Here is a 24167-nt window from a genome sequence, read left to right on the forward strand (position 1 = left end):
GTCATATTCTGACTCCTGGACTGACTCAACTCTATTTCATCTCAGACTAACTTCTCCCTTAGCTTAGCAAACTTTACATTTTTGAACAGGGTCTTTTATATCACAGGGTGACCTGAACTTTGCTATGTAGCCAATTATTAGTTTGAACTGATGCTCCTTATCTACCTTCTAAGTGCCAGGAATAGGCTTGGGTCACAATGGTACATGAAGGACTAGGAATCAAAGTCAAGGCATCATTCATAAACTCTAAACCACATCCCAAACCCTCAAATTTACAAACAGTTCTATTTTAGGCAGTAAGACTCGTGACTTCTAGGCACATCTTTTTTTTTTTTTTTTTTTTTTTTTGACAGGGTCTCACCTAGGTAGCCCTGGCTAGCCTGGAACTCACTATGTAGACCAGGCTGGCCTCGAACTCACAAGAGATCCACCTGCCCCTGCCTCACAAATGCTGGGATTAAAGGCGTGTACCACCACACCTAGCTTTAGGCATATTCTTCTTAAACCTTTTTCCTCAAAGAAGAATAAAGAATTAAAGCATGACCTATTAGTAATTTTATTTTTAAAAAGGTTCATACTAGTTCATTTTACTGATGAATATTTTTATTTAGAAACAGAAGTTAGGATAGATAAAACTAAGGTTACAAGGTTTTTAATACATTTTTAAAAAATTTTAATTACACTTGTGTGTGCACAGACACGTATACATATGAGAACACACACCCCACTGTGTGTGGAGGTGACAGCACAATTTGCAGAAGTCAGGTCTTTCCTCCCACCATGTGGGTTGCAGGGATAGCAGATACCTGAACCCACTGAGACACCATGCAGGCCCCACCAATGTAGTTTTGAGACAAGAGCGCCTTCTGAAGTTCAGTCTGGCCTCAAACTATCAGCTATCCTCCTGCCCCAGTTCCCAAGTGCTAGGGTTACTGGTATGAGCCATGCTGTTTTCAAGTGATTTCTTTCCCCCAGCACTGGAGATTGCCAAGAACTAGTTGAGCTGTACCACTATACTACCAAAATACACGCCTGGCCCTAAACTTCCTCTCAGAAACTAACCTTTACATAAATCAGTAAGTTTCTGTTGTTGTTGCTTGAGCAGTTTTAGCCCAGTGTGGTACACACATCTGTAATCCAAACTACTGGGGAAATTAAAATTGGAGGATTTTTTAGCTCTAGGCTAGCCTTGTCAAAATACAGACTCCACATCAAAAAACAGAAGAATATTGTGCATGAGTTCTACCTACAGAAATACCAATAGTGTGGGTGGTGGTGGTACACATCTTTAATCCAAGCACTTGGGAGGCAGAGGATCTCTGTGAGTTCAAGGCCAGCCTGGTCTACAAGAGCTAGTTCCAGGACAGGCTCCAAAAAAACTACAGAGAAACCTTGTCTTGAAAAACAAAAACAAAAGGAAACAACAACAACAATAGCATGAGCAAAGATAGCCCTGGCTTGAAACATTCCTGCCCTATTCTGCTGCCTTTGTCCATGCTCTAATCCCTAAGGAATTGTATGAACTAGATCCCGATAATCTTCACATTTTCCAAACATTCAAGAAAAGTCCAATACAATAGCAGTTATTCTTTTAAAAACGCTAATCGCGAGTTTAGTCTCAGCTACTCACCTCTTCTCAGTTGCCGCAAACAGCTTATAAACCCACTCCTCAGCTCTAACAATCCATCCCTCATAATTAGTTACCGTGGTGAAGAAAACACATTTCAAACACAAAGGACACACCAAAGGCCAGAGTTTTCCTTCTGTTTGTTATATACACACACTTCACAGGTTTATTCTTTAAAAAAGTCTGTACACTTCACAAGACAGTACAAATTAGCTACAATCTGCTAGCTACACAGTAGGGCATTAACACAGCCCATGATTTTTGCCCTAAAACGGGCAACTGTGCTACTCCAACTCTCTGAAAAGAGATTTTCTCAACTCATGTCATTTGGCTCAGGCACCTTCTCTTCTGGACCCATAACTGTTTCTCAGCCTTTTGACTAAGATCAAATGTGGATCTGAGCCCACAAGCCCCAAGCTATGTCTTGTTTCAGGTTCAGCTCAAAGAGGGAACTCTGAGGTTTCACTTCTTCATCTTCATATCTGCTTCAATGGCACAGCGGCGTCCCCTGGTTCCCCCATCCTAGACAATATCAAAGAAAGGAAGGAAACATGAGTGAGTTAGTTACACGGTAAGAGACAACATACAACAGGAATGCTGGGAATTTGATTTCTTGGGGGAATGGATCTGCAGAGAGTACCAAAGGGATGAAGTGGAAGGGATTTTCTGTTCTCCAGAGCAGCTAAAAGAACACTGGTATTCTGTGAGTGAACTGTAAGACAGTATCTTCCTCATGCCAACACAAAGGCCTTCGTATTCACCTGGGGTCCCACAGAATGACTACCAGTCATCCCACCCAGGCCCACATTGTGTGTAAGAACAGGAAGAGAAAATGCAAAGTAGGAGAGGCAGAAAGGGCAGTGGAGAGTGAGGTTCTTGGCTAACATACCTGTCCAGTTGCTGGTCCCTATAAGAAAGGCCTTTCCTGCAGACTGACCCTGGCACTAGTTCCCTAGCACCTCCTGACCGTTGCTTTCCATGAGATCAGGACAATCAGGCTTCTTTCCATTTGCTGCTCTCTCCCTGCAGCCCAGCTCCTTCCTCTTGTGCAAAACTTTGCTGTCTTCAATAGATAAAAGATCCTATTAACTGGCCTTGCAATAGCCAGCCACTCGAATGAGAATCCAGAGTCACTGTTGCAGGCCAATAAGAAAGAATAGACATCACAGTGTTCTGTTTGTGGTACAGGTCTATAGGCAAGATGAACTAGTGAACACTTTGGCTGGGCTGGACCATTTCTGTATTTCTAATATGCAAGGATTAAAATTTTTTTAGAACATTAAGTTGTCAATAGCCAACAGTTAGAAATAACACCTTGCATTTGTGTAACACTTTATTTTTTTCCCCCAAGTTAGTTTCATAACTTATTTTATCCTCACAACATCCCTGTGAGGTAGGCTGGACAGGTTATCTCAATCTTATTCTTTCTTTCTTCTTCTTTTTTTTAAAGCCTTATTTTCATTTAATGTGTATGAATGTTTTGCCTGCATGTGTATACGTGCACCACAAGCATGCAGTGCCTGTGGAGGCCAGAAAAGGGCTTTGGGTTCCTTGAAACTGGAATTACAGGCAGTTGTGAGCACTATGTGGGCGCTGGAAACCCAACCCAGATCCTCTCCAAGAGCAGCCAGTGTTCTTAACTTCTGAGCATCTCTTTAGTACTCCCTCCCTCTTGCTCTCTTTGGAGACAGGGTCTTACTCTATAGCCTAGGCATTCCTTGATCCTGCGGGCAATCCTCTTGGCCCTCAACTCATTATTACTTTCATCACACAGATGAGAAAAACAAGGCCTCAAATATTATCCAATGATCTTAAGACTGTACAGTTTTCACCATGGTCTTTCCCTTACTTCACTGCTCTACCATGAAGAGTCAGCCATTTAATTTATAGAGCAAAAGAATAAAAACCTTTAGGCTATTCCAGGATAGGCTCCAAAGCTACAGAGAAACCCTGTCTCGAAAAACCAAAAAACCTTTAGGCTAGAACTTTTATGTTTATCTATAATCTCATCAGCAATTATTACACCCAAGTGGTCACTGCTACTGAGATCTTTAAAGAAGTTTTTAAAGAACTGCCATCACTGTGTGTCATGTATATGTAGGAACACGTACACCATGTGTACATGTGGAGTTCAGAGGACAATTCCATGGAGTTAGTACTCTTCTTCCATTTTCTCTGGGGTCTGTAGATCAAATTCAGGTCACCAGACTCCCACGGCAAGTGCCTTGACCACTGAGATCTTTAGCTTAATTTTACTGAGGGTTTGTGTGTTAAGTCTCTCAGTTTAGTTAGGAGGAAATGGAAAGGTATGTGTTAAATATCTGCCAACACGAGGAAAATGCCAAAAACGCCAGGTAGCAGCTGCTGCTCTGAGCTATCTTCCACTTGTAAGTAAAGAACTGGTAAAAGGTGGAAGCAAGAAATGAGGAGCAGGTGCATCCCAGGTCCTTTACTCTAAGAACACTTCATACTTCAGTGCAGTGATCTTTTAGTCAGTTCCTTCTCAGCCACCCAGCTCGCCAGCCCCCGCCTCCAACAAACACACACATACACACAACACGTGCAAAGAGACTAGAATGCAGAAGAAGAGTTTCTTATTCAATGGATAAAAAGAATTTCAAGACATTGCCACAGTCTGCATGTTGGATTTCCCTCTGCCACCCAGGCCCAGCAGAAGCTGAGAATCTTTCTGGCAACATCACCCCTTGCAGCCATTCAATACTTACAAAGAGAGAGAGAAGGAAGGCAGGAGAGCCCATGGGGACACTGTCCTGTTAGAGGACAAACAAATACTGATCAGGTTCCACAGAAACTCTCAGCCACAAGCACCCCAAACCTCAGGACAGAGGCAAAAGCACCACACACACAGCACAAAGACAAAAATGTAAAACTCAAGAGCAAGAGGAAAGAGATCCCACAGCCATAGGACCCCAGAACAGGAGCTAGGTCACCAACTGCTATGAACTACTTCACTCCCACCCTGACAGCACTCTCCTAGAGGGTTAATAACTCATGCACTCAAATCAAAGTTTCCCTTGCGTCACAGCACATGTCCTCAGCAGACAGAAGCAAGCCTCCCCACCCTCACACCCGTCTGCACACCACTGGCTTGCAGAATGTTAGCAATATAGAAGGAACTTAAGGTTCTCTGGATGTTTTCGACTTCATTTCTGTCTCCATACTCATACCTTCTCTGAAGCATCTTGTTTTCGGGTAGAATCTCTCCCCCGAAGACTCTTAGCACTGATTCCAGATTCAGATGTTTGCATAATCAACTGTGTGGCCAAGAATTGCTGTAGAGAGAAGAAAAAAAGTTTGACCACAAAGATCCAGCAGGAAAGAACCAACATACTCAAGGTTTTGTGACTACACTTATACACTCTTCTAGTCAATACTTCTTGGCTTACTAAAAGGCTTAATTCTAACTGTTCCTACAGAATTTAGAAGCCGAAAGTAGCTTTTAAATAAAATAAAATAAAACAAAGACTTTTTAGCAATTAAAGTCACTTGGCAGACTTAACAAAGACACACCAGTCCTCCAAGGTCAGCATCATGAGGATGTGTGGTGAGACAATTGTTAAGACTGAAGTAGACTTCTTGTGACAAATAGGGATTATGAACTCTGTGCCAGAGTATTTTATGTAACTAAAAATATCCTTAGCCTTACCTTAAAAACTGATTTGAAAACTTCAGAGGGGGCCAGGGAAATAGCTTAGATAAAGCAGTGCTTGTTCAGCACACATGAAGCCCTGCCTGGGCTTGACTCCTAGTATGAATAAACTGGGTGTGGTGTGGACGTGATATAGCTCAGTGGTACAGCATTTGTGGAGGCCGTGTGAAGCATTAGTTTGAATCTCTAGCAACAAGAGCAAAATAGCAGCAGCAACAACAAAAACTGAATTCATTTGCCCAAGAAAGATAGAATTTCTATTATAATTTTTCCATCAAACCGATAAAACCTATACAACTCCAGTAAGAGAAAAATGACTTACCTGTGCTCCTGATGCCTACTACAAGCAAAGTCACCATTATGATTCTTCCCTTCACTTCATCCCTACTGAAACAAAAATGAGCCTCAATGTACCTGGATCTGTTCCAGGACATCTCTCTGCATCTCTACTGCCATGTGATATACATCATGGTCTGAGCTATTATACATAACAGCATTCTGAAACATCAGCATGATGTCACGCTGAAACTCGGCTGTGCTGCGGATCAGTCCATTTTCAATGTTTTTCTTAATGGTTGACAAATCCATAGGTCTAAAAAAAATAAATAAACAAACAGGGCTAATTGGCTGTGGAGGGAGGATTTCACTTTGATTTCTGAATACAGTATCACTATGTAGTCCTGTTCACATAAACCTTCAGTTTCAGCTACCAAGATCTAAAAGCATGTATTCAATTCCCTCAAAAGCCAATCTGCATACTAGGCATCAAGAAAAGTAATAAAAGATAATTAATTCTTTTAGACTATCGATGGCAATCAGCCACTGCAATGGTCAGCTCAACACTAATACTACTAGCCTTTACCAATCACAGCACGTGGGAGGCAGAGGCAGGAACTACTCACTTTCTGTGACTTTGAGGCTAGCATGGTCTATGGAGTCCCAGGCCAACCAGGGTGATATATAGTAAGACCCTGTCTCAAAACGAAACACCCTTGCTTTAAATTTACTACCTAAAGCAAAATTCACTTAAGTCTACACAAATTTTAAGTCAGGCACGTTAGCTGGACTATGGCTTACCTCTGCACAATGCTATGGTAGCCAGGTGCTATGTCATCTGTAACAGGTTGCAGGAACACATTGGCATACCTGTCCAAAAAGAATATGTTTATTTCTGATTTATTCCCCAAAAGGAAAAACATCAGCAGTCTCATAGCTTACTGAAATAACTTTAACTTCCTAAGCCTACAATGAGGAGATGGTAATGCCTGCTCACCTATGATTTGCTGCAGCCCTCCACACAAGCATAATGGCTTTCTTCCATATTTTCTGAGCCTGAATTGCTTCTTGGTCTTCACTGCACACAGAGCTGAAATAGACACAGGGGTACTACTAAGCATAAGGAGAAAAACAACGTCCTACTTCTCTTCAACAATTTGTTTCAAGCTGAGAAAGGGAAAATAACAAGCAAAATTAAGGCTAAAGATAGAATGCCTGTCTAGCATTCAAAAGTTCAATGCCCCCAAACACCACACAGACACACATGCACGCACACGCACACAGGGCAAGCATAGTTGTTCACACCTATAACTGTAATTTCAGCATTTGGGCGACAGGAGCTAGAGGAGTAGGCACTCTAGAACACACTCAGCTATGTTAATAAAAACTGCACACCAGCCCAGGGTACAGGAGACCCCATCTAAAAATAAAAAGAGGAATCACATATACTCACAACTGTGAAGAGGCAGGGCTACTTGGGATAGAGTCTGCCAGTGTGTGTGACTGCAGTGTGGCATTATGTATACTAAAGCCATCATCACTTTCGCTCACAGGGGGTTCATTATCCATCTCAGACAAATAGCCTTCTCCTTGATCCTCTTCCTTAGGTTCCTCTAGGCTAGCTGCTTCACTGACTCCATCTTCTTCCTCCTCATCACCTGGAGCATCCTTAGATATAGTGTGCATCAGTCAACAAATGCAAGCAAAGCTACCTACCAAACCATTATTAGGTGAGATCTGTTTTTGGGTTAGATCAGCTCTAGAAATGGCCTCACACTTTTTTGGCTGAGCCCTCTATCACTTATACTACCCTCTACTTAACTGACTAAGTAAGGCAAAGTAATTTATAACCTGGACAAAGAATACAGCCCAGGACCTTTTTTAAAGGAAGAAAAAAAAAAAAAGCTACTTACTTAAGACTAAGCTAAGAGGCGTTCCTTCTTTCCCCTTGCTCTTGAGAGGAACTCTGACCCTGGGTACAAAGTTATCAAAAATCATTTTATAATCATTTTATTTCATATCTTTGCTGATGGAGCAAGCTCACCTCACATTACTTTAAATTTGTTACCACTACTTTAGTAATTCTAAGGTAAAACCAGGTAATTCTCTTTCTGTAGTCTAAATTGTAACCTGACTCCCCAAATGTTCCTCCTGGCACCTCTATTCACTCTGAGTCATTCTGGATGTGTGCGCTATATAGAGAAACTCTCACGGGAAGCACATGCTGCCATAGTACTCCCATTAGGCCAGACTGTCTGCTACAGTTTCTCCTCATCCAACTCCCTACCAGGTTTACCAGAAGGTAAAGATAAGAATTTACCAAAATTCATTTAATAACAGTGTGGAAAAATCTAATCATAAGGCAAGAATAATAAAGAAAAGTCTGAAATACCTTTATCTGGCTTCCAAAAATAGTCCCTGATTCTTCTTTCAATGAGTCTGCAGAGGAGAGAAAGACTACCTGAAGATTCTGTACCTTAGCCTTCCCCTTCCTGTGGACCACGATCCTTCCCTGCAGCTCTCCTTTCTTTCCATGCTGTCCTGTCTTACTCCTTTACTTGCCCACAACCCACAAACCCTGAGAAGCCAAAAGGAAGAGATTTCAAGCTAGACATAAAGTTTCTTTACTCACCTGATATTTCAAACTTGTGCGGATCCTCTAAAGGATCTTCAATTGGATTTGAGCCATGTGATGGAGACAACAAGCTTTCAGGAGATGCCTGAAAAGCAAAAGAGATTAAGTATCTTAATTACTAATAAACTGTTAGAAGTCTCACAGTTCATTCTCTAACGACAATGAGATCACAGAAAAAAATCCTCAGTCCTCCTTATCTAATGTTTTGATGATCGCCTTGGTATGTACTACTTGCAGCCTATGGCTTTGGCTATGTGCAACATGTCAAGACTCAGGAATCCAAGAGCCTAAGTTGCCTAAATCACAACCCTCCTCCTCTCTTCCCAGCCCATTCATATAAATACCTCTGTCTTCACAGTTGAAAGTGGCATCTCATCGTCTTTCCCACTGGAACCATCTGTTTCACCAATCTCTCCAGCTGCAGAACTTCTAGGTTCTTCATCTAAGTCTTGACTCCTGAGTTCTGGTGGCGCCATACTTGAGACTGGACCAACTCCAGCTACTATCTCAGCCCCTGACATGCCTGGCTCTGGCTCTGCAGGCTCCATCTTAATCTCAACACCTGATTCCCTGATGTCTACCAGTTCATGAATTCCTTTGTTTTCTGTTTCCTCAAAGTCTAGCCTCTCTTGTTTGACTGTCATTTCTGGTGCTGGAAGAGGTGCTGGCTTTTCCCGTTCCTGCTGGATAGGGTGCTCCCAAGGGCCAGGCAGGGACTGCGGATCATCATTTTCTTCACAGAATGATAGTGCTGCTTCTACAGCTGCCACATCCAGCACTTCAGGGTGATCATCGACCTGTCCCACAATATACAAACTGTTGAGAGCACAGAAAAAGCCCAAGTCTCCCCAGTCTAACTATAGAATCAGATGCTGAATCTAAAGCTACTTTTCTACTTTTACCATTTAGAGGAAGCAACCAGTGGACAGACACTTGTGCTGAGCAAACAAGTAAGCAGGACAGCAGGGAAGATAAGTAGTACATCAGATTATAAAGATAAAAATGGACAAGTGCAATTAAATAATCCTTACTAAGAAAATCAAAGAAAGGCAGAGTACCCTGAAGACATTTTAGGATTTTGCTAAATAGTTACCTTGTCTTCAATGATGGCAATAATGTCTCCAACTGTTTCAAAATCCAACTCTTCACCTGTGTAAGACACAGCAATATCCATCTTCTCAGCCAGATCTAAATCTTCCTTTCCATCTATGCTTGGAGCCTTTGATCCACCAGGAGCCTCTGCTACCCCTGATCGGAAACACTCTTCTTTGATAGAATTAATGATCATGGAGATTTCACTGCTATCCATGGAAACAGTCACAGTATGCGGATCCCCCACGGCTTCCAGAGGAACACAGGGGTCAGGCTGACTCACTGATTAACAGGAAGAAAACAGCAATTCAGAAGCTTATCCATTACTAAATGACCACCCGGAGATCACACCAGAGCTGTAGACACTAAAGGTCAGACACACTTAAGGTTAAAAACTCACTTTTGCCCATGTTTTCTTCGCCCTGATTTTCTTTACAGAGTGAGGTGAGAATACATCCTCAAGCCTGCTTATGTTTCCACACTTAACCCTCCCCACCCAACTCACTTAATACCCACCCACTTCTATCCTTGTTTTTCTAAGGATGCAGATGATCCAAGTCTACGAGAACAGAAGAGAAGTATCTAGGGAGATAATGCTCTTGGTCACCTTTCTCTAACTAAAGTTTGGTCCTGTGGCTGCTCAGGGCGTGGGTCAGGGACGAACCTGGAGCTACACTTTCAGGAGTGGAGCCAGCTGGAGCAGAGGATGGTGTTGGCAGCGTAGGCATCATGACAATGGTAGCCTGGGACACAGACTCTACAGAGGGTGGCACAAGTTTAACTGGAGGCTCACTGGCAACAGTAGTGAAGGAAGGAAGAGGAGTGGTGAACTGTGTAGGACCAGCTTCTAAAAGCCGGGAAAGAGTGGGAGCACCTAACAGACAAAGAGGTACACAAAATGAGGGAAGAAAGCACATGAACAAGAAGCAATAGCCACTCGAGGACTCAATCAATATTTTTTTACAGTTTCAAAGAATGAAAGTAACTCCTGTGTTGAATAAACTCATAACCACATCCTTACTTTCTTTAACCTCACCTAGGATCTTCCTCCAAGCTAGGATTGAACCCAAGTGCCAGATTATACACTATCTATAGCAAAAACAGGTAGCCATTTTCTCTAAGGAAAAATACACACATACACACTAAATATAAAATAAAATAAAATAAAATAAAATGACTAGTATGACAGGCAAGAGCCTGAGGAAGAAAGAGCTCCATGGCTACAAAGCAAAATCCTGGACAGTCTGAACTCTATAGCAAGACCCTGTCTCAAAAACAAGACAAAAAAAGGAAGAAAAAGAAAAGTGAGGAAAAGCCCTGCAACTCCTGCTGAAGTTCAGCACACTGTACACCACCCATGCTCCACTTCAATCAATACCAGTGTGTTTTGTTTTGCGGGGGGTGGGAGGGAGTTATTTTGGGTTTTTGAGACAGGGTTTCTATGTAGTCCTGGCTGTCCTGGAACTTACTCTGTAGACCAGGCTGGCCTCAAACTCATAAGAGATCCATCTGCCTCTGCATTCCGAGAGCTGGGATTAAAGGAGTGCACCAACAGACCCTACCCAATCTCTAATGTAATGTTCACATGGTATTACTATTTTTGCTTCACATTCTCTCATTTAATTCTTAACACAGCCCTGTAAAAAATATATGCAACCACAAATAAAACAGGAAACTAACTCTCCAGTAGTTAGGTTGCCTGTCAAATGTCACAAAACCAACAGTATGGTAGATTTGAGATTCAAACCAGGTCTCTAGTTCCAAATCTCTTTTCCCTTATTTTATAATCTCCAGGGTCTCTAGTATCTTTCCACAGTTTTGCAAGAACTAATTTAATATATTACCAACATTAATAAAACAGGGAACTAAGCCTCAAGAGTTATCTATCCAGGGCCACAAAATCAATTGTACGAAAGACATGAGATTGAAGTCCAGATCTCTGGTTCTAAACCTCTTTCCCCTATTTTATAATTTCAGGGATCTCAAGCATCTTTTCACATTTTACAAGGCACAGAGAAATAACTTCACTATCAACTTTATTGTTCTTTTTATCACCTATACTGTGGTAATTAAAGCTATCAATATTTCACATATGAAATGGGTCAATAATCTCAAGCACTATGTTAATAGAAAAGCTAGCTCCAAAGCAATCTAAAAACTGTAATTTGGCCTTAAATACATGACTATTTTCTTTATAATAAACATGAGAAGCATGAACAATAACTTACCTGAGGCAGCAGGGGAGGCTGCAACGGCACTGGTTGTTGGCTGTATCTCCCCACCATGTATCATGGGAAGAACCCCGCCTACCTCCAGGAGAACACCTGTGCTGTTCAGATGGCCGGAAGCCACAGACATCTCACTCTCGTTGACCTACCAGGGAAGAACAGAGGTGAAGGCTACACTCAAGTTCTTTCACTACCACTTCCCCAAACGCTCCAGTGCTCAAACAAACCTCTTGAAACTAAAACTTAGTATCCACAAAAATACTTTAAGATAGAAGGGAAACTCTAAACTATAATGTTTAGAACTTAAGTGACAAGAGTTCTCTGGGGGAAGAAAAATCACAAATAATTATCATTCAGATACCTTAGGAGCCAAGGACCAACTTAACGCACTTTTTTTTTTTTAAAGTTAACCTTTAACTAGGACACTCCTGTTTTTTGTTTTGTTTTTGTTTTACCCCAGGTCATATTTAAGGGCCCAGGCATTCCCTTCCAAGTACTAAATCACCACAGCTCTCAAACACCCACAGAAGTCTCCATACCAGTCTGGGGCTAGTAGGCAGGAGGCTGCCCTTCTTCAAGAGCTCTGACAGCAGAGGGGAGGGGGGTGGAGTTGCTTTCTGTCCAAGCATCTTTTTCTGGGGTGAATCATCTGTTACTGGGGTCATGGGGGCTTCTAAGGGTGCAGAGCCTGGAGGAAGGGTGTCAGGAATCCCAGGAAACGAGGTGACTGGGGTACTCGGCAAAGTCCCAGGGGTTACCTAAGAGACAACAGAGAACCTTTATCTGACTTCTCAAACTATGGAAGGTTCCCTACTAATCTGGATGTGTTAATGTGTCTATTATTTTATTAGTTCTGAATGGAAATACCCAGAAACTACCTACACTTCTTTCCCATAGTATTTTCTCTTCCACTCATTCTAACCCACAACCCAATCATTACATCCAACCTGTTATTTTCAAATTCCTTTAAAAACTATTACTATTTTATTTGTAAATAAATGATCTCTTTCTTAACAGAAATTTCTAAGACTAAATACATTTACAAATAATTCACATAGTCTTTTTACCTATCTACCAAAAAGTCAAAATCCTCAATGCTTTTAGGTCCATCCTTATAGTCTTTAGCATTCAGACCAAGAGAAGTTGCTTTTAGGCAAAAAGTGGTTTTCCATTATTCAGCTCACTGCTGGCTTAATTTCCCTCTGCAAAGCAATTTCAATAAATGTAAATAAACTTACCCCAGAGGTAGCCTCTTCCATAGTGTTTGGAGTCAAGTCTCCAAGTGGATAATCACCTCCTGGGGAGGCAGAATCTATAGGTGAGCGGACCATCACAGTTGGTAGCCTTCGAGGAGGTGTTTTTACTGCTTGCCGAGCTAGAACATAAGTGAATAGAGACCAAATCTTCAGGGCTAAATAAGTGAAACCAGCCACTATTACACCCTAAAGAAGCATGATAAGTCTAGATTAGAAGTTTAATTACTTTTTTAGCTTCATTTTTCAAACTAAGGGCAATTATCTCACTAAACAAATTAACTACTTAACTACTTCAAGGGTAGTAGTTTATATAAATGTTTTATATACTTCTCAATGTCTTCTCCTGTGACTTAAGAGTCTGCTTTTAGCCGGGTGGGCGGTAATGGCGCATGCTTTTAATCCCAGTACCTGGGAGGCAGAGGCAGAGGCAGGCGGATCTCTGTGAGTTCAAGGCCAGCCTGGTCTACAAGAGCTAGTTCCAGGACAGGCTCCAAAGCTACAGAGAAACCCTGTCTTGAACACACCCCCCACCCAAAAGACCCAAAGGCGTTGCTTTTAAAAAGAGGAAAGGACCTCACTGGTTCACACCATGTAGTCTACCATATAGTTGCGAACACTAAATTTTTCTCTCCACCTCACCACCAAGGCTCACTGAGATGAATTTTTGATCCCACCTTTTTCTTGGATCCAGTTCCCAAATTTTGAAATTACAGGCATACACCACTATACCTGGATTTCCTATTTTTCTTTTGTAGACAAGTTCTCACAATGTAGCACTAGCTGGCCTGGAACCCACTCTGTAAAGCAGACTGGCTCAGAGATGTGCCTCCCCCAGCCTCCCAAATGCTAGATTAAAGATGTACAACACCACATCCAGTTCCATGTTTGGCTTTTGTTTATTGGCCTTCGAGTTCTAAAACTTTAATTAAGGCTAGTGAGAGGGTTCAGTGGGTAAAGGTTCAATCTCTGGGCCCACCTGATGGGAGAAGAAACTGGATTTCCAAAACTTGTCCTTCGATTTATACATACACACTATGGCACTCACCTGTGTACCTCACCACCAAGCCAATAAAAATAAAATAAAAAATTTAAAAAGTAAAAACATAAAACCTTAAATTATATTCAGCATATCATTATTAAGCTTGAGAGTCCTACAAGTAAACTAGAGATCCTGAGAATATAAAGAGACCTCATTTTCTAATGTCTTCTTGGACATTAATGGATGACTTGTTCTGGTAGAAAAAAAGATAACAAAAATCTCTTTTCTTTTTAGTTGTTTGTTGGTGCTAAAGACTACGCCTCATACATGCAAGGCTACTGGGTTACATCCTTTACCCACATGCCTTATTTGATGAGGCTTCTCTGCACATGCAAACAATAAATTTGTATATCTCTCCTGTTTACTGCCAGTTTGCTCCAGAGATTCAAAAATACTAAAAACTTTAGAGAAAGGAGGGCAAGTTTTAACTGCCCTACAATTTTGATAGATCAGTCAGGAGCCTAAAACATTTTGCTTGATCCCAAGTCTACAACTGGGAAGTCATGGGACAAGACAAAAACTAGTTATGGTAAACACAAAGGTGTAGATTTCTGACCATTTTGAATTACAGTAGAATTCCTCTTGATAAAAGTCTATTTATTTAATGCCACCGGGCAGTCTAACTTTATGGGACATGTACAAGGCCCTCAGTTCAATCCCTACCTATCAGGGGAAAAAAAGGAGAAGGGGAGAGACACGATAAGTTTTGCAAGTAAATTTAAGATAGTAGACATTATGTTATCAATAGCTAAGTTTCCATAGTGTAGTGGTCACCACACTAACGGAACAGTCAACTGTCATTAGCATGCAGTACTTTATGATCAAGGGCTGGCAGAGGCACTAGACTCAGCTTACCCTGGTATGCAGCATCTGTAGCCTTCCTTTTTACTTCAGCCTCTTCCTCCTCCAATTTCTTCTTCCTGAAGAAAGAACTGAATGTAAGACAACTCCAATTCTTCCCCATAGTTCACACTGCCCTCATAAAAAAGGTTTTTGCCAATGGGCACAGAGCACAGATGGAACCTACATTACAATGTCATTGCAAAGCTCATCAAGTCTGCTGTCCATGTGTCCAGCTTGAATTAGTTCAGCATCTCTTTTTAGCCGCCTATAAGAACAAAAAGAAACAGACTGTGGTTCTCTTTATGATTTTTTTTTGTAAGTTTCTTTCTTCTTTTTCTTTTTTTGAACAGGGTCTCCCTCTGTAAACCAGGCTTTCTCATGGTCTCCCAAGTAAGTGTTGGGATAACAAACATAAGCTATCAATACTGTTTTTCAGAAACTGATTAGAGTGTGTTTGAGTGTGAGTGTGCGCGCATGCAAGTATAGGTGGACACATTCCACACGAGGTCAAAAGACAAACTTTGGGGACTGGTTCTCTCCTTCCTGCCACTATAAACTACCACATCTAGAGTTTTTTACGTGAGTGCAGATATCACACTCCAGCTGTCAGGCTTGTACATCACACGCTTTTATCTGCTAAGCAATCTTCATGACTCTTGTCTTGCTTTCTAAGCAAAGACCTTGCTACGTAGTCCAGGCTGGCCTGAATTTGTGGTCTCAAGTGACCTTTCTATTTCAGCCTCCTGGGTTGAGTAGACATACACCACATTCCCAGACTCAATTAAGTTTTTTTTCTTCAAGACATGGTTTTTCTGTGTCCTGAAACTCACTATGTAGACCAGGCTGGCCTCAAACTCAGAGATCCACCTGCCTCTGCCTCCCGAGCGCTGGGATTAAAGGCATGCGCCACCACTGCTCGGCTTTAACGGAATGTCTTAATCTGCTATTTTAAAAACTTGTATGGGGGCTGGAGAGGTAGCTTAGCAGTTAAGAGCACTAGCTGCTCTTCCAAAGGACCTAGGTCCAATTCCCAGCAGTCACATGACAGTTCACAACTGTCTGTAATTCAGTTCAAGGAAATCTAGTGTCTTCACACAGACATACATGCAGGCAAAATCCCAACACACATTTAAAAAAAAAAATCTTAAAAAAGAAAAATCAAAAAACTCCACATGGCTGGTACTGTGTATAGCTTTAATCCAAGTTTATGGAAATCAGAGCCTGGTCTGCATAGTGAGTTCCAGGCTTGCCAGAACTACATAGTTAAAACAAACAAACAAACAAACAAACAAACAAACAAGCAAAAAACAACTATTCTTTATATTTGTTTGTTTTTCCAAACAGGGTTTCTTTGTGAAAAAGCTCTGGCTGTCCTGGACTCACTTTGTAGAGGAGGCTGGTCTCAACATCATAGAGATCCACCTGCCTCTGCCTCCGGAATGCTGGAATTCAATGTATGCGCCACCATACCAAACATCAGTTCTTAATTTCTTTCCAAGTCAGCACAAGTCATCTGATAACTACCTGTATCTCTCCTGTGTTTCCTTGATCACTTTCTTCAGTTCCTCAACTCTCTCAGCAGTCAGTTTCCGAACAATAACATCTTCAACAGTTTCTACCACTTCTCCTTTCTCACCACGTTTCCGTCTGTGGAAAATCAAACAGTAATAAATCCAAATTGAAGTTAAGAGGACATGTGTCTCTTTCTACTTGTAGTCTTTCAGTCTTTTCTACCGTTTAATCCTAAGCAACACCCGGTATACCTTTCTCACCCAATTAAGACCGATTTCCATAGTGAACACTTCCCAACTAAACAGATGTGTACCTGGGTTTATACTCACTTTGGAGTTTCAGTAGTCTCTAAGAGCTCTGAGTACTGAGAAGCACAATGCTAAGAAAAAAAAATGAGGATGTGATAAGCAAGCTTCGAAAGAAACAAGATTTCCAAGTTTCAACAATTAAAATAAGACTAAGTGAATACACCTTTTCAAGACTGTGTGGCTTAGCTCGTCATGGTGGGAGGCAGAGGCAGGGGATCTGAGTTCAAGGTTAGCCTGGTCTATACAGTGAGTTCTAGGACTGCCAGGGATATATAGTAAGACACATACTACTACTATTATTACTAAATAAAAATTAGAAAAAGCCGGGCGGTGGTGGCGCACGCCTTTAATCCCAGCACTCGGGAGGCAGAGGCAGGCGGATCTCTGTGAGTTCGAGGCCAGCCTGGTCTACAAGAGCTAGGTCCAGGACAGGCTCTAAAAAAGCTGCAGAGAGCCGGGCAGTGGTGGCGCACGCCTTTAATCCCAGCACTCGGGAGGCAGAAGCAGGCGGATCTCTGTGAGTTCGAGACCAGCCTGGTCTACAAGAGCTAGTTCCAGGACAGGCTCCAAAAGCTACAGAGAAACCCTGTCTCGAAAAACAAACAAACAAACAAACAAACAAAAACCAAAACAACAAAAAAAACCAAAACAAAACAAAAAAAAAGCTGCAGAGAAACCCTGTCTCGAAAAACCAAAAAAAAAAAAAAAAAAAAAAGAAAAAAAGTTTGCAATACTTTTTTGCATACATACATAACCAGATTAGCAAATAGTGGGGGAAAAAAATGGTATTTTCTTTTGTTTTTAATCTTTAAAATATTTTAAATATGTTTTGTTTTTTGAGACAAGGTTTCTCTGTGTATCCTTGTCTGTTCTGGAACTCGCTCTGTAGACCAGGTTGGCCTCAAACTCACAGAGATCCTCCCCACCTATCAAGTGCTGGGGTTAAAGGCATGTGCCACCAAGACCTAGCTAAGTTATTTATTTTTATTAAATTTAAAATATCTCATCTTAAAAATACTTTTACTTAAAATTTATTTCATTTTTGTATCTCTGTATGTATGTTCATATGAGCCCTCAGAGCCCTCAGAAGGTACTGGATGCCCAGAGCCGCGAGTTACAGGTATTGACAAGCCACCAGATGCTTGTGAACCAAACCCAAGTCCTCTAAAACAACGTTAGGTGCTCTTAACCACTGAACCTTTTTTCTCATCCCTTTTACTTTTTTTTTTTTTTTTTAATGTGTGGAAATGTCTGTGTTCACAAGCTCATATGTATGTGCAGGTAACTCTGGGGGTCTCCCTCAACCAGTCTTTACCTCATTCTTTGAAGTAGGGACCAACCAGACCTTGTTTCAACTAGTCTAGAGAGCCAGCTTGCACCAAGGATTACTTACTGCCTTTCCATTCCAAACACTGTAATAACTGGTGGGCTGCCACACCTTCTCGGCATGCTTGGCATGTAAGCAGGTTTAAGGATCCCAACTCCAATCTCTGGGTTTGTACAGCCAATACTTTAACTGCTGAGCCACTTCCCCAGTCATAATTTCTTTTGGTTTTCTTGAGGCAGGGCTTTGCTACGCAGCCTTGGCTGACTTGAAATTCACCATGTAAACTAGGCTAGTCTTACACATGTTGATATCCTCTTGCCTATCTCCTAATCTCTAGAATTACAGGTATGTGCCACTACACCCAACCTCTAGCACTGTAACTCATTCCCTACTTCATGATACAGAAAACCTTGTAAACAACAAGGCAGAGCCTGGTAAAGAACCAATTTCATATTCCAATGAGGGTAGAAGAGCATCTGATTGGGAACTTACTTTTTGAGAAAACCAGTCTGGAGGCCGCCCAGGTTCTGCAAAAGGCTTGATTGCTCGGCTAACTGATACCCTAGCAAATGAGAAAAGCCTTATTATACATCAAACAGGAAAAATACGAGTGCAGAGACAGGCTGAGTTCAAAGCCTAGAGTTTATCATTATCTATTTACTTGGCAGTGCTGAGAATAAAAACAGAGGTTCACTCACACATTAGGTAAGTGCTCCACCAGTTAGAGCTCTAGTTCTGGAATACAACAGAAAATGACACAACTATATAAAAAGCAATTCAAGGCCTAGTGGGTAAAGGCACTTTCTGCTGAGCCTGATGATATGAACTCAGTCACCAAAATCTATGGGGTTCAAGAAGAAATATCAATGCCTACAATTTGTTCTCTGACCTCTGCACCACACACAGTGGCATTCATACACCTATGAATCTTTACAAATCTTTACATGCTAGAAAAAAACTCTTCAATGTATCCAGTCTCTCATATATGTAGACAAATACCCAAATTATAACCCCAGCCTGGATTTTTTTTTTTTAAGATTTATTTTATGTATGAGTGCTCTATCAACTTTAGGCCAGAAGAGGGCATCAAATCCCACTTTAGAGATGGTTGTGAGCCAGCATGTGGGTGCTGAGAATTAAACTCAGGACCTCTGGAAGAGCAGCCAGTGCTTTTAACTTCTGAGCCAACTAATTATCCAGTTCAACTAGACTCTTAAAAAAAAGCCTTTAATCCCAGCACTCGGGAGGCAGAGGCAGGCGGATTTCTGAGTTCGAGGCCAGCCTGGTCTACAAGAGCTAGTTACAGGACAGGCTCTAGAAACTACAGGGAAACCCTGTCTCGAAAAACCAAAAAAAAAAAAGAAAAGAAAAAGAAAAGAAAAAAAATTTCTTTGGTCATTCTTCCTTGAGAAACCAGTACCCATGTTTGGTATGTCTTACTTTTATGACTGCTTGGGAAGCCTACACCTCTGCTCTCACCTTCCTTTCCTTCTGAGGCACTCTCTCTCTCTTAACCCTTTATTATGAAACTGTATTTAAAACCTTTATTAATACTTAACTGTTTCTTAAAAGCCTACAACTTTTTGTTTGTTTTTTGTTTTTTTAGGAGATAGAATTTCTTAGTGAAACAGCCCGGCCGTCCTGGACTCATTTTATAAACAGACTGGCCTTGAACTCAGAGACCCACTTGCCTCAGAATTCTGACTGCTGGAACTAAAAGCATGCACCAGTTGTTTAAATTTTATGAAGTATTTTTCACTGTGTACAATATATACTTATAATTCTATTTTTAAAAAATATTTATTTATTGTGTATACAATATTCTGTCTGTGTGTATGCCTGCAGGCCAGAAGAGGGCACCAGACCCCATTACAGATGGTTGTAAGCCACCATGTGGTTGCTGGGAATTGAACTCAGGACCTTTGGAAGAGCAGGCAATGCTCTTAACCTCTGAGCCATCTCTCCAGCCCTATAATTATAATTCTAACAAACAGGGGGGCTAGCATAAGTTTGAGGCTGGCCTGAGCCCCATAGTGAGTATCAGACCAGACAGAACTAAATAACAAGACCCTTTGCTGCCCCACCCCACCCTTCCCCCCAAAGCAGCTGGGTATTGGTCTACATGGCTGACCAGGTAGTCAGGGCTACAAAGTGAAACCCCATGTCAATATAAACCAATCCAAAGAAATCCCCAAAGAGCATTTTCTATCAATTAGGCCCTGTAAATACATTAAAGCTATCTTCCTGACTAAGGAAAAACTAAACACTAATATCACGAACAAAGGCAAGATCATTGCCACTGAATTAAAGGACAGGAGCCAATCTATGTATGTACAACTTCCTGTAATTAAAACATTATCTAGTTGAGCCAGGAGGTGGTGGTGCACACCTTTAATCCCAGCAGTCGGGAAGCAGAGGCAGGCGGTTGGATCTCTGTGAATTTGAGCCAACCTGGTTTAAACTTCCGCGACAGAAAGGGCGGCACTTACTCTATCTCTTTCTATTATGCAGAAAAATTTGCCTCAAAAAACAAAAAACAAACAAAAAATAGGGGGCTGGAGAGATGGTTGCTCTTCCAGAGGTCCTGAGTTCAATTCCCAGCAAACATATGGTGGCTCACAACCATCCATAAAGAGATCCGGTGTCCTCTTCTGGCCTGAAGGCAGAACATAATAAATAAACCCTTTAAAATAAATAAGTATATATATGTGTGTATATATATATATATATACTATATATATATATATATATATTATTTGAGTGTGTTAGTGTATACTTATGAAAACTTGGTTTGATCTATACTTCAAAAACTGGGCCTCGGAGGCTGGAGACATGGCTCAGTGGTAAAGAGAACTGACTGACTGCTGTTCCAGAAGACCCTGGTTCAATTCCCAGCACCCACATGGCAGTTCACAATTGTCTGTAGCTCCAGTTCCAAGGGACCCAACACTGATGACAAAACACCAATGAACATAAAATAAAAATAAATCAATTAAAAAAAAAAAACTGGGCCTCATAGTACATGCCTGTAATCATAATATTCAGGGGGGCCGAGGCAGGATCAGGAGTTCAAAGTCATCCCAGGCTACATAGGGAGGAGTTTTAAGCTAGCTTAGCTTAAAAAATAAAATAATGTTAAGCCAGTAGAATATGCTGGAGAATAACAGACAGCCTGGGCCATACTTTTTTCTGGACATGGCAGCACACACCTTTAATCCTAACACTCAGAAGATAGACAGGAGAATCTCTGAGTCTGAGGCCAGCTATCTATGGATCAGAGTGAGACTCTGTCTTTAAAAATCAAAATCAGGCTAGGTGGTGGCGCTGCACGCCTTTAATCCCAGCACTCAGGAGGCAAAGGCAGGTGGATCTCTGTGTAGTTTGAAGCCAGCCTGGTCTACAATGTGAGTTCCAGGACAGGCTCCAAAGCAACACAGAGAAATCCTGTCTTGAAAAACCAAAAACCAAACCAAACCAAAATAAGTTTGATGGCTGAAGATATAGTAAGATGGCAGACTCTTTACCTAGCATGCACAAAAGTCCCGTGTCCCATCCCCAGTACCTTTACTCTCCAAAATTTGAGGGGGATGAAGAGATGGCTCAGAGGAGAACACACACTGCTCTAACTCCAGGGACTCTGAGGTCCTCATTTGGCTCCCAGGGGATCCGACACTCATGTGCCCATATTTTGGCAGTTCCTCATAAACTGTTAGAACAGGAGTTACCAGGTGGCCCAGAGACTCTTTCGCCTGGGTGATCTCAGGAGAACTGAAGACACTGTCCACCAAGACTTACTCACATTTGCCCCAAGGTGAAAGCCCAAATGAACATGCAGTTGACATGAACATGCAGTTGACATGAACATGCAGTTGACATGAACATGCAGTTGACATGAACATGCAGTCAGCTAATGAACAAAGGCAGGGCATGTGCACTTCTGGATTTACTCAGCCTAGATTAGACATTATAGTCACTTCTAAAAACAAACAAGCTGGACAGTGGTGGTGCACGCCTTTAATCCCAGCACTTGAGAGGCAAGGAAGGTGGATCTCTGTGAATTCAAGGCCAACCTGGTTCACAGAGCGAGTACAGCGAGTTCCAGAAGAGCCAGGGCTACACAGAGAAGGCCTGTCAAGCATGTATTGAACATGTACAGACTTTATTCCCATAACCAGTGGCTCTCAACCTTCCTAATGCTGTGACCCTTTAATACAGTTCCTCAGGTTGTGATGACTCCTCAACCCTAAAATTATTTTCACTGCTACTTCATAAATGTAATTTTGCTACTGTTATGAATCATAATGTAAATATTCTTGGAAATAGGTGTGCCAAGGGGTCATGACCTCAAGATTAAGAAACTGCCCTAAATCATTAGCATGCAATGTCACTGTATTAGAGATAACATGGAGTATTCAAGAGAGTATGTTTTGGCGACGTGCAAATACAAGGCATCTTATGTAAAAGAATTTAGTCACCATCATTTTTATGACCTCAAGGATCCTGGAACCAATTCTCCACAGATACGGAAGGGATGATTCATACTATCATCTGACCACCACTAGAAGTATTAATGTATGTTACATGTGCATAAACCTTGAAAGTGCTAGGTTAACTGACAAAAAGCTAATCCCAGAAGACTACATAGTATACGCACAGGAAATGCTCAGAATAGGCAAATCTATGGGGAAAGAAAGCAGACTGCTCTGGAAAGGGGAGCAGAGAGAAATGTAAAGAGATTTACAGGGATGGCCGCACAACTTTGTGAAAACAGGAAAAACCCAAAAAGTTTCCACTTTCAGTGGGTTTATTTAATGTGTATGTGATCTGTAGTTTGCTGAAGCTGACTACTACAGAAAGCTTTAAAGTGACTAACTTAAGGAATAAATACCCTGAGGTGGAAATACTCATTCAGCTGATGACACACAGCAAATTCCAGCACCGGGGAGGCAGAGGCAGGCCAGCCTGGTCTATAGAGCGAGATCTGAGATAGCCAGGGATACACAGAAGACAAAACATGAAAGAAAAAACACTCGGTCGTACAGTCCAAGAAATCAAGTATCTTATTCCTTACCAGTTCTGATCTCCACTCCTCATAACAGAAGACGCTAAACACAACTTCTCTCGGATGGACCATGGCTCTGTTGGGCCAGTACTCAGCAGCTTGTGCTCTGGGAATAAAGGAGGCTTAGAAACGATCACTGAGCTGGTGCTAAGTCCCAGAACAGCTAAAAGCCGATATAAAATAATACCCCCGGATGAGTGTGGAGTATTAATCCTGATTCTCAGGAAGCAGAAGCAAGCAGAATTCTGTGAGTAGGGCTTGCCTGGCCTGCATAGTGAGTTTCAAGTCAGCCAGGGTCAGTCTCAAAACAAATAAATCTCAATCTTGTTCGAAAAAATGTGAAATACTACCATCAACCATTTATTATCACCAAATTTTGATTTTCACCATTCCAATGAAATATCATCACTACTAGCCAGGATACCTGTACAATAAAGACGCATTAAGTTGTTCAAATGCCATTTGTTCAAATGCCATGGCTTTAAGGTCTGCTCTCAAAAAAAAAGCAAAAAAAGCCAAAAACCAGTATTACGTTAAAAAAAAAAAAGTTCCCCAGTTTGAAATCAACCTTATTTCCCAAGATTCCTAGCGGCCAGGCTCATACTGCCCACCTCCTACTTTGCATAAAGTTGTTTACCTCTCAGCCCCTCCCCCCCCAACTGCCGATGAAAGCAAAAAAAAAAAAAAAAAAATGGCTGAAAAACACGAAACGCATTTTCCCCAAGGCAGAACACGCCCACAGTTAACAGATCTCGTCGCGACTGCTTCCCACACCTGACTAGAGAAACAACTGAGCCGCAGGGCACTCGGCCCTGCCTTCATGTTTACCCTCGAGCGCGCCAAGCACACAAAGGCTTCCCGGCTGCTTCCCTGCAGCCTCGGGCTCATTCCTACGCCAGGCGGCGGCCCTAAGCGCGCCACGGAAGGCAAATCTCTGAAGACCTTGCACTCCCTGACAACCCACTCCTCCCGCTCCCTTCGTGCACGACGGAAATGGGATGCCTAGCCTCGACTCCACAAAGGCCTTGAACGCAAAAGCGGCTCCCATACTCACTGCCTGTTCCGGTCGCCATTTTGGCTTCGACGTCTTCAACGCTTGGGAAAGATGCAGGGAACTCTGGGAAATACGGTACCAGCGTCTGTTCGCGATGCCTCCTGGGTAATGTGGGTGGGTCAGTTTGCCCTAATAAAATCAGCCTAGGAAAGATTTTTTTTTTTTAACAAATGAAAAGGTACAGCAGCTGAAACCTCAAAAAAGAAACGTCTAAATCTAGCGATAAGTAAAGAGTGAA

At 41.8% G+C, this 24167-nt stretch overlaps 1 protein-coding gene across 3 annotated transcripts; it reads right to left on the reverse strand.

The window, feature by feature from the left end:
* Nucleotides 1-581: 581 nt before the first annotated feature.
* Nucleotides 582-24020, reverse strand: LOC119814369 (bromodomain-containing protein 8). Of its 3 annotated transcripts, XM_038330003.1 has the most exons (22): nt 23930-24016; nt 22885-22981; nt 18306-18375; nt 16508-16557; nt 16191-16313; nt 14851-14931; nt 14679-14743; nt 12767-12903; nt 12068-12286; nt 11529-11673; nt 9965-10174; nt 9302-9582; nt 8553-9005; nt 8206-8293; nt 7966-8012; nt 7027-7241; nt 6571-6663; nt 6375-6443; nt 5712-5889; nt 4816-4920; nt 4354-4398; nt 582-2149 (listed from the first exon to the last, which is right to left on the reverse strand). In XM_038330003.1, the coding sequence occupies exons 1-22, from the start codon at nt 23946-23948 to the stop codon at nt 2090-2092; spliced, it is 2850 nt and encodes a 949-aa protein (XP_038185931.1). In that variant the 5' UTR covers nt 23949-24016; the 3' UTR covers nt 582-2089. The 3 variants fall into 3 exon arrangements, with proteins under 3 accessions (XP_038185931.1, XP_038185932.1, XP_038185933.1); XM_038330004.1 differs by lacking the exon at nt 12068-12286 and having other exon boundaries at nt 23930-24017; XM_038330005.1 differs by lacking the exons at nt 4354-4398; nt 9965-10174 and having other exon boundaries at nt 23930-24020.
* Nucleotides 24021-24167: the final 147 nt, after the last annotated feature.

The sequence above is a fragment of the Arvicola amphibius genome, chromosome 5 (genome assembly GCF_903992535.2).
Source record: "Arvicola amphibius chromosome 5, mArvAmp1.2, whole genome shotgun sequence".
Classification (NCBI taxonomy): domain Eukaryota; kingdom Metazoa; phylum Chordata; class Mammalia; order Rodentia; family Cricetidae; genus Arvicola; species Arvicola amphibius.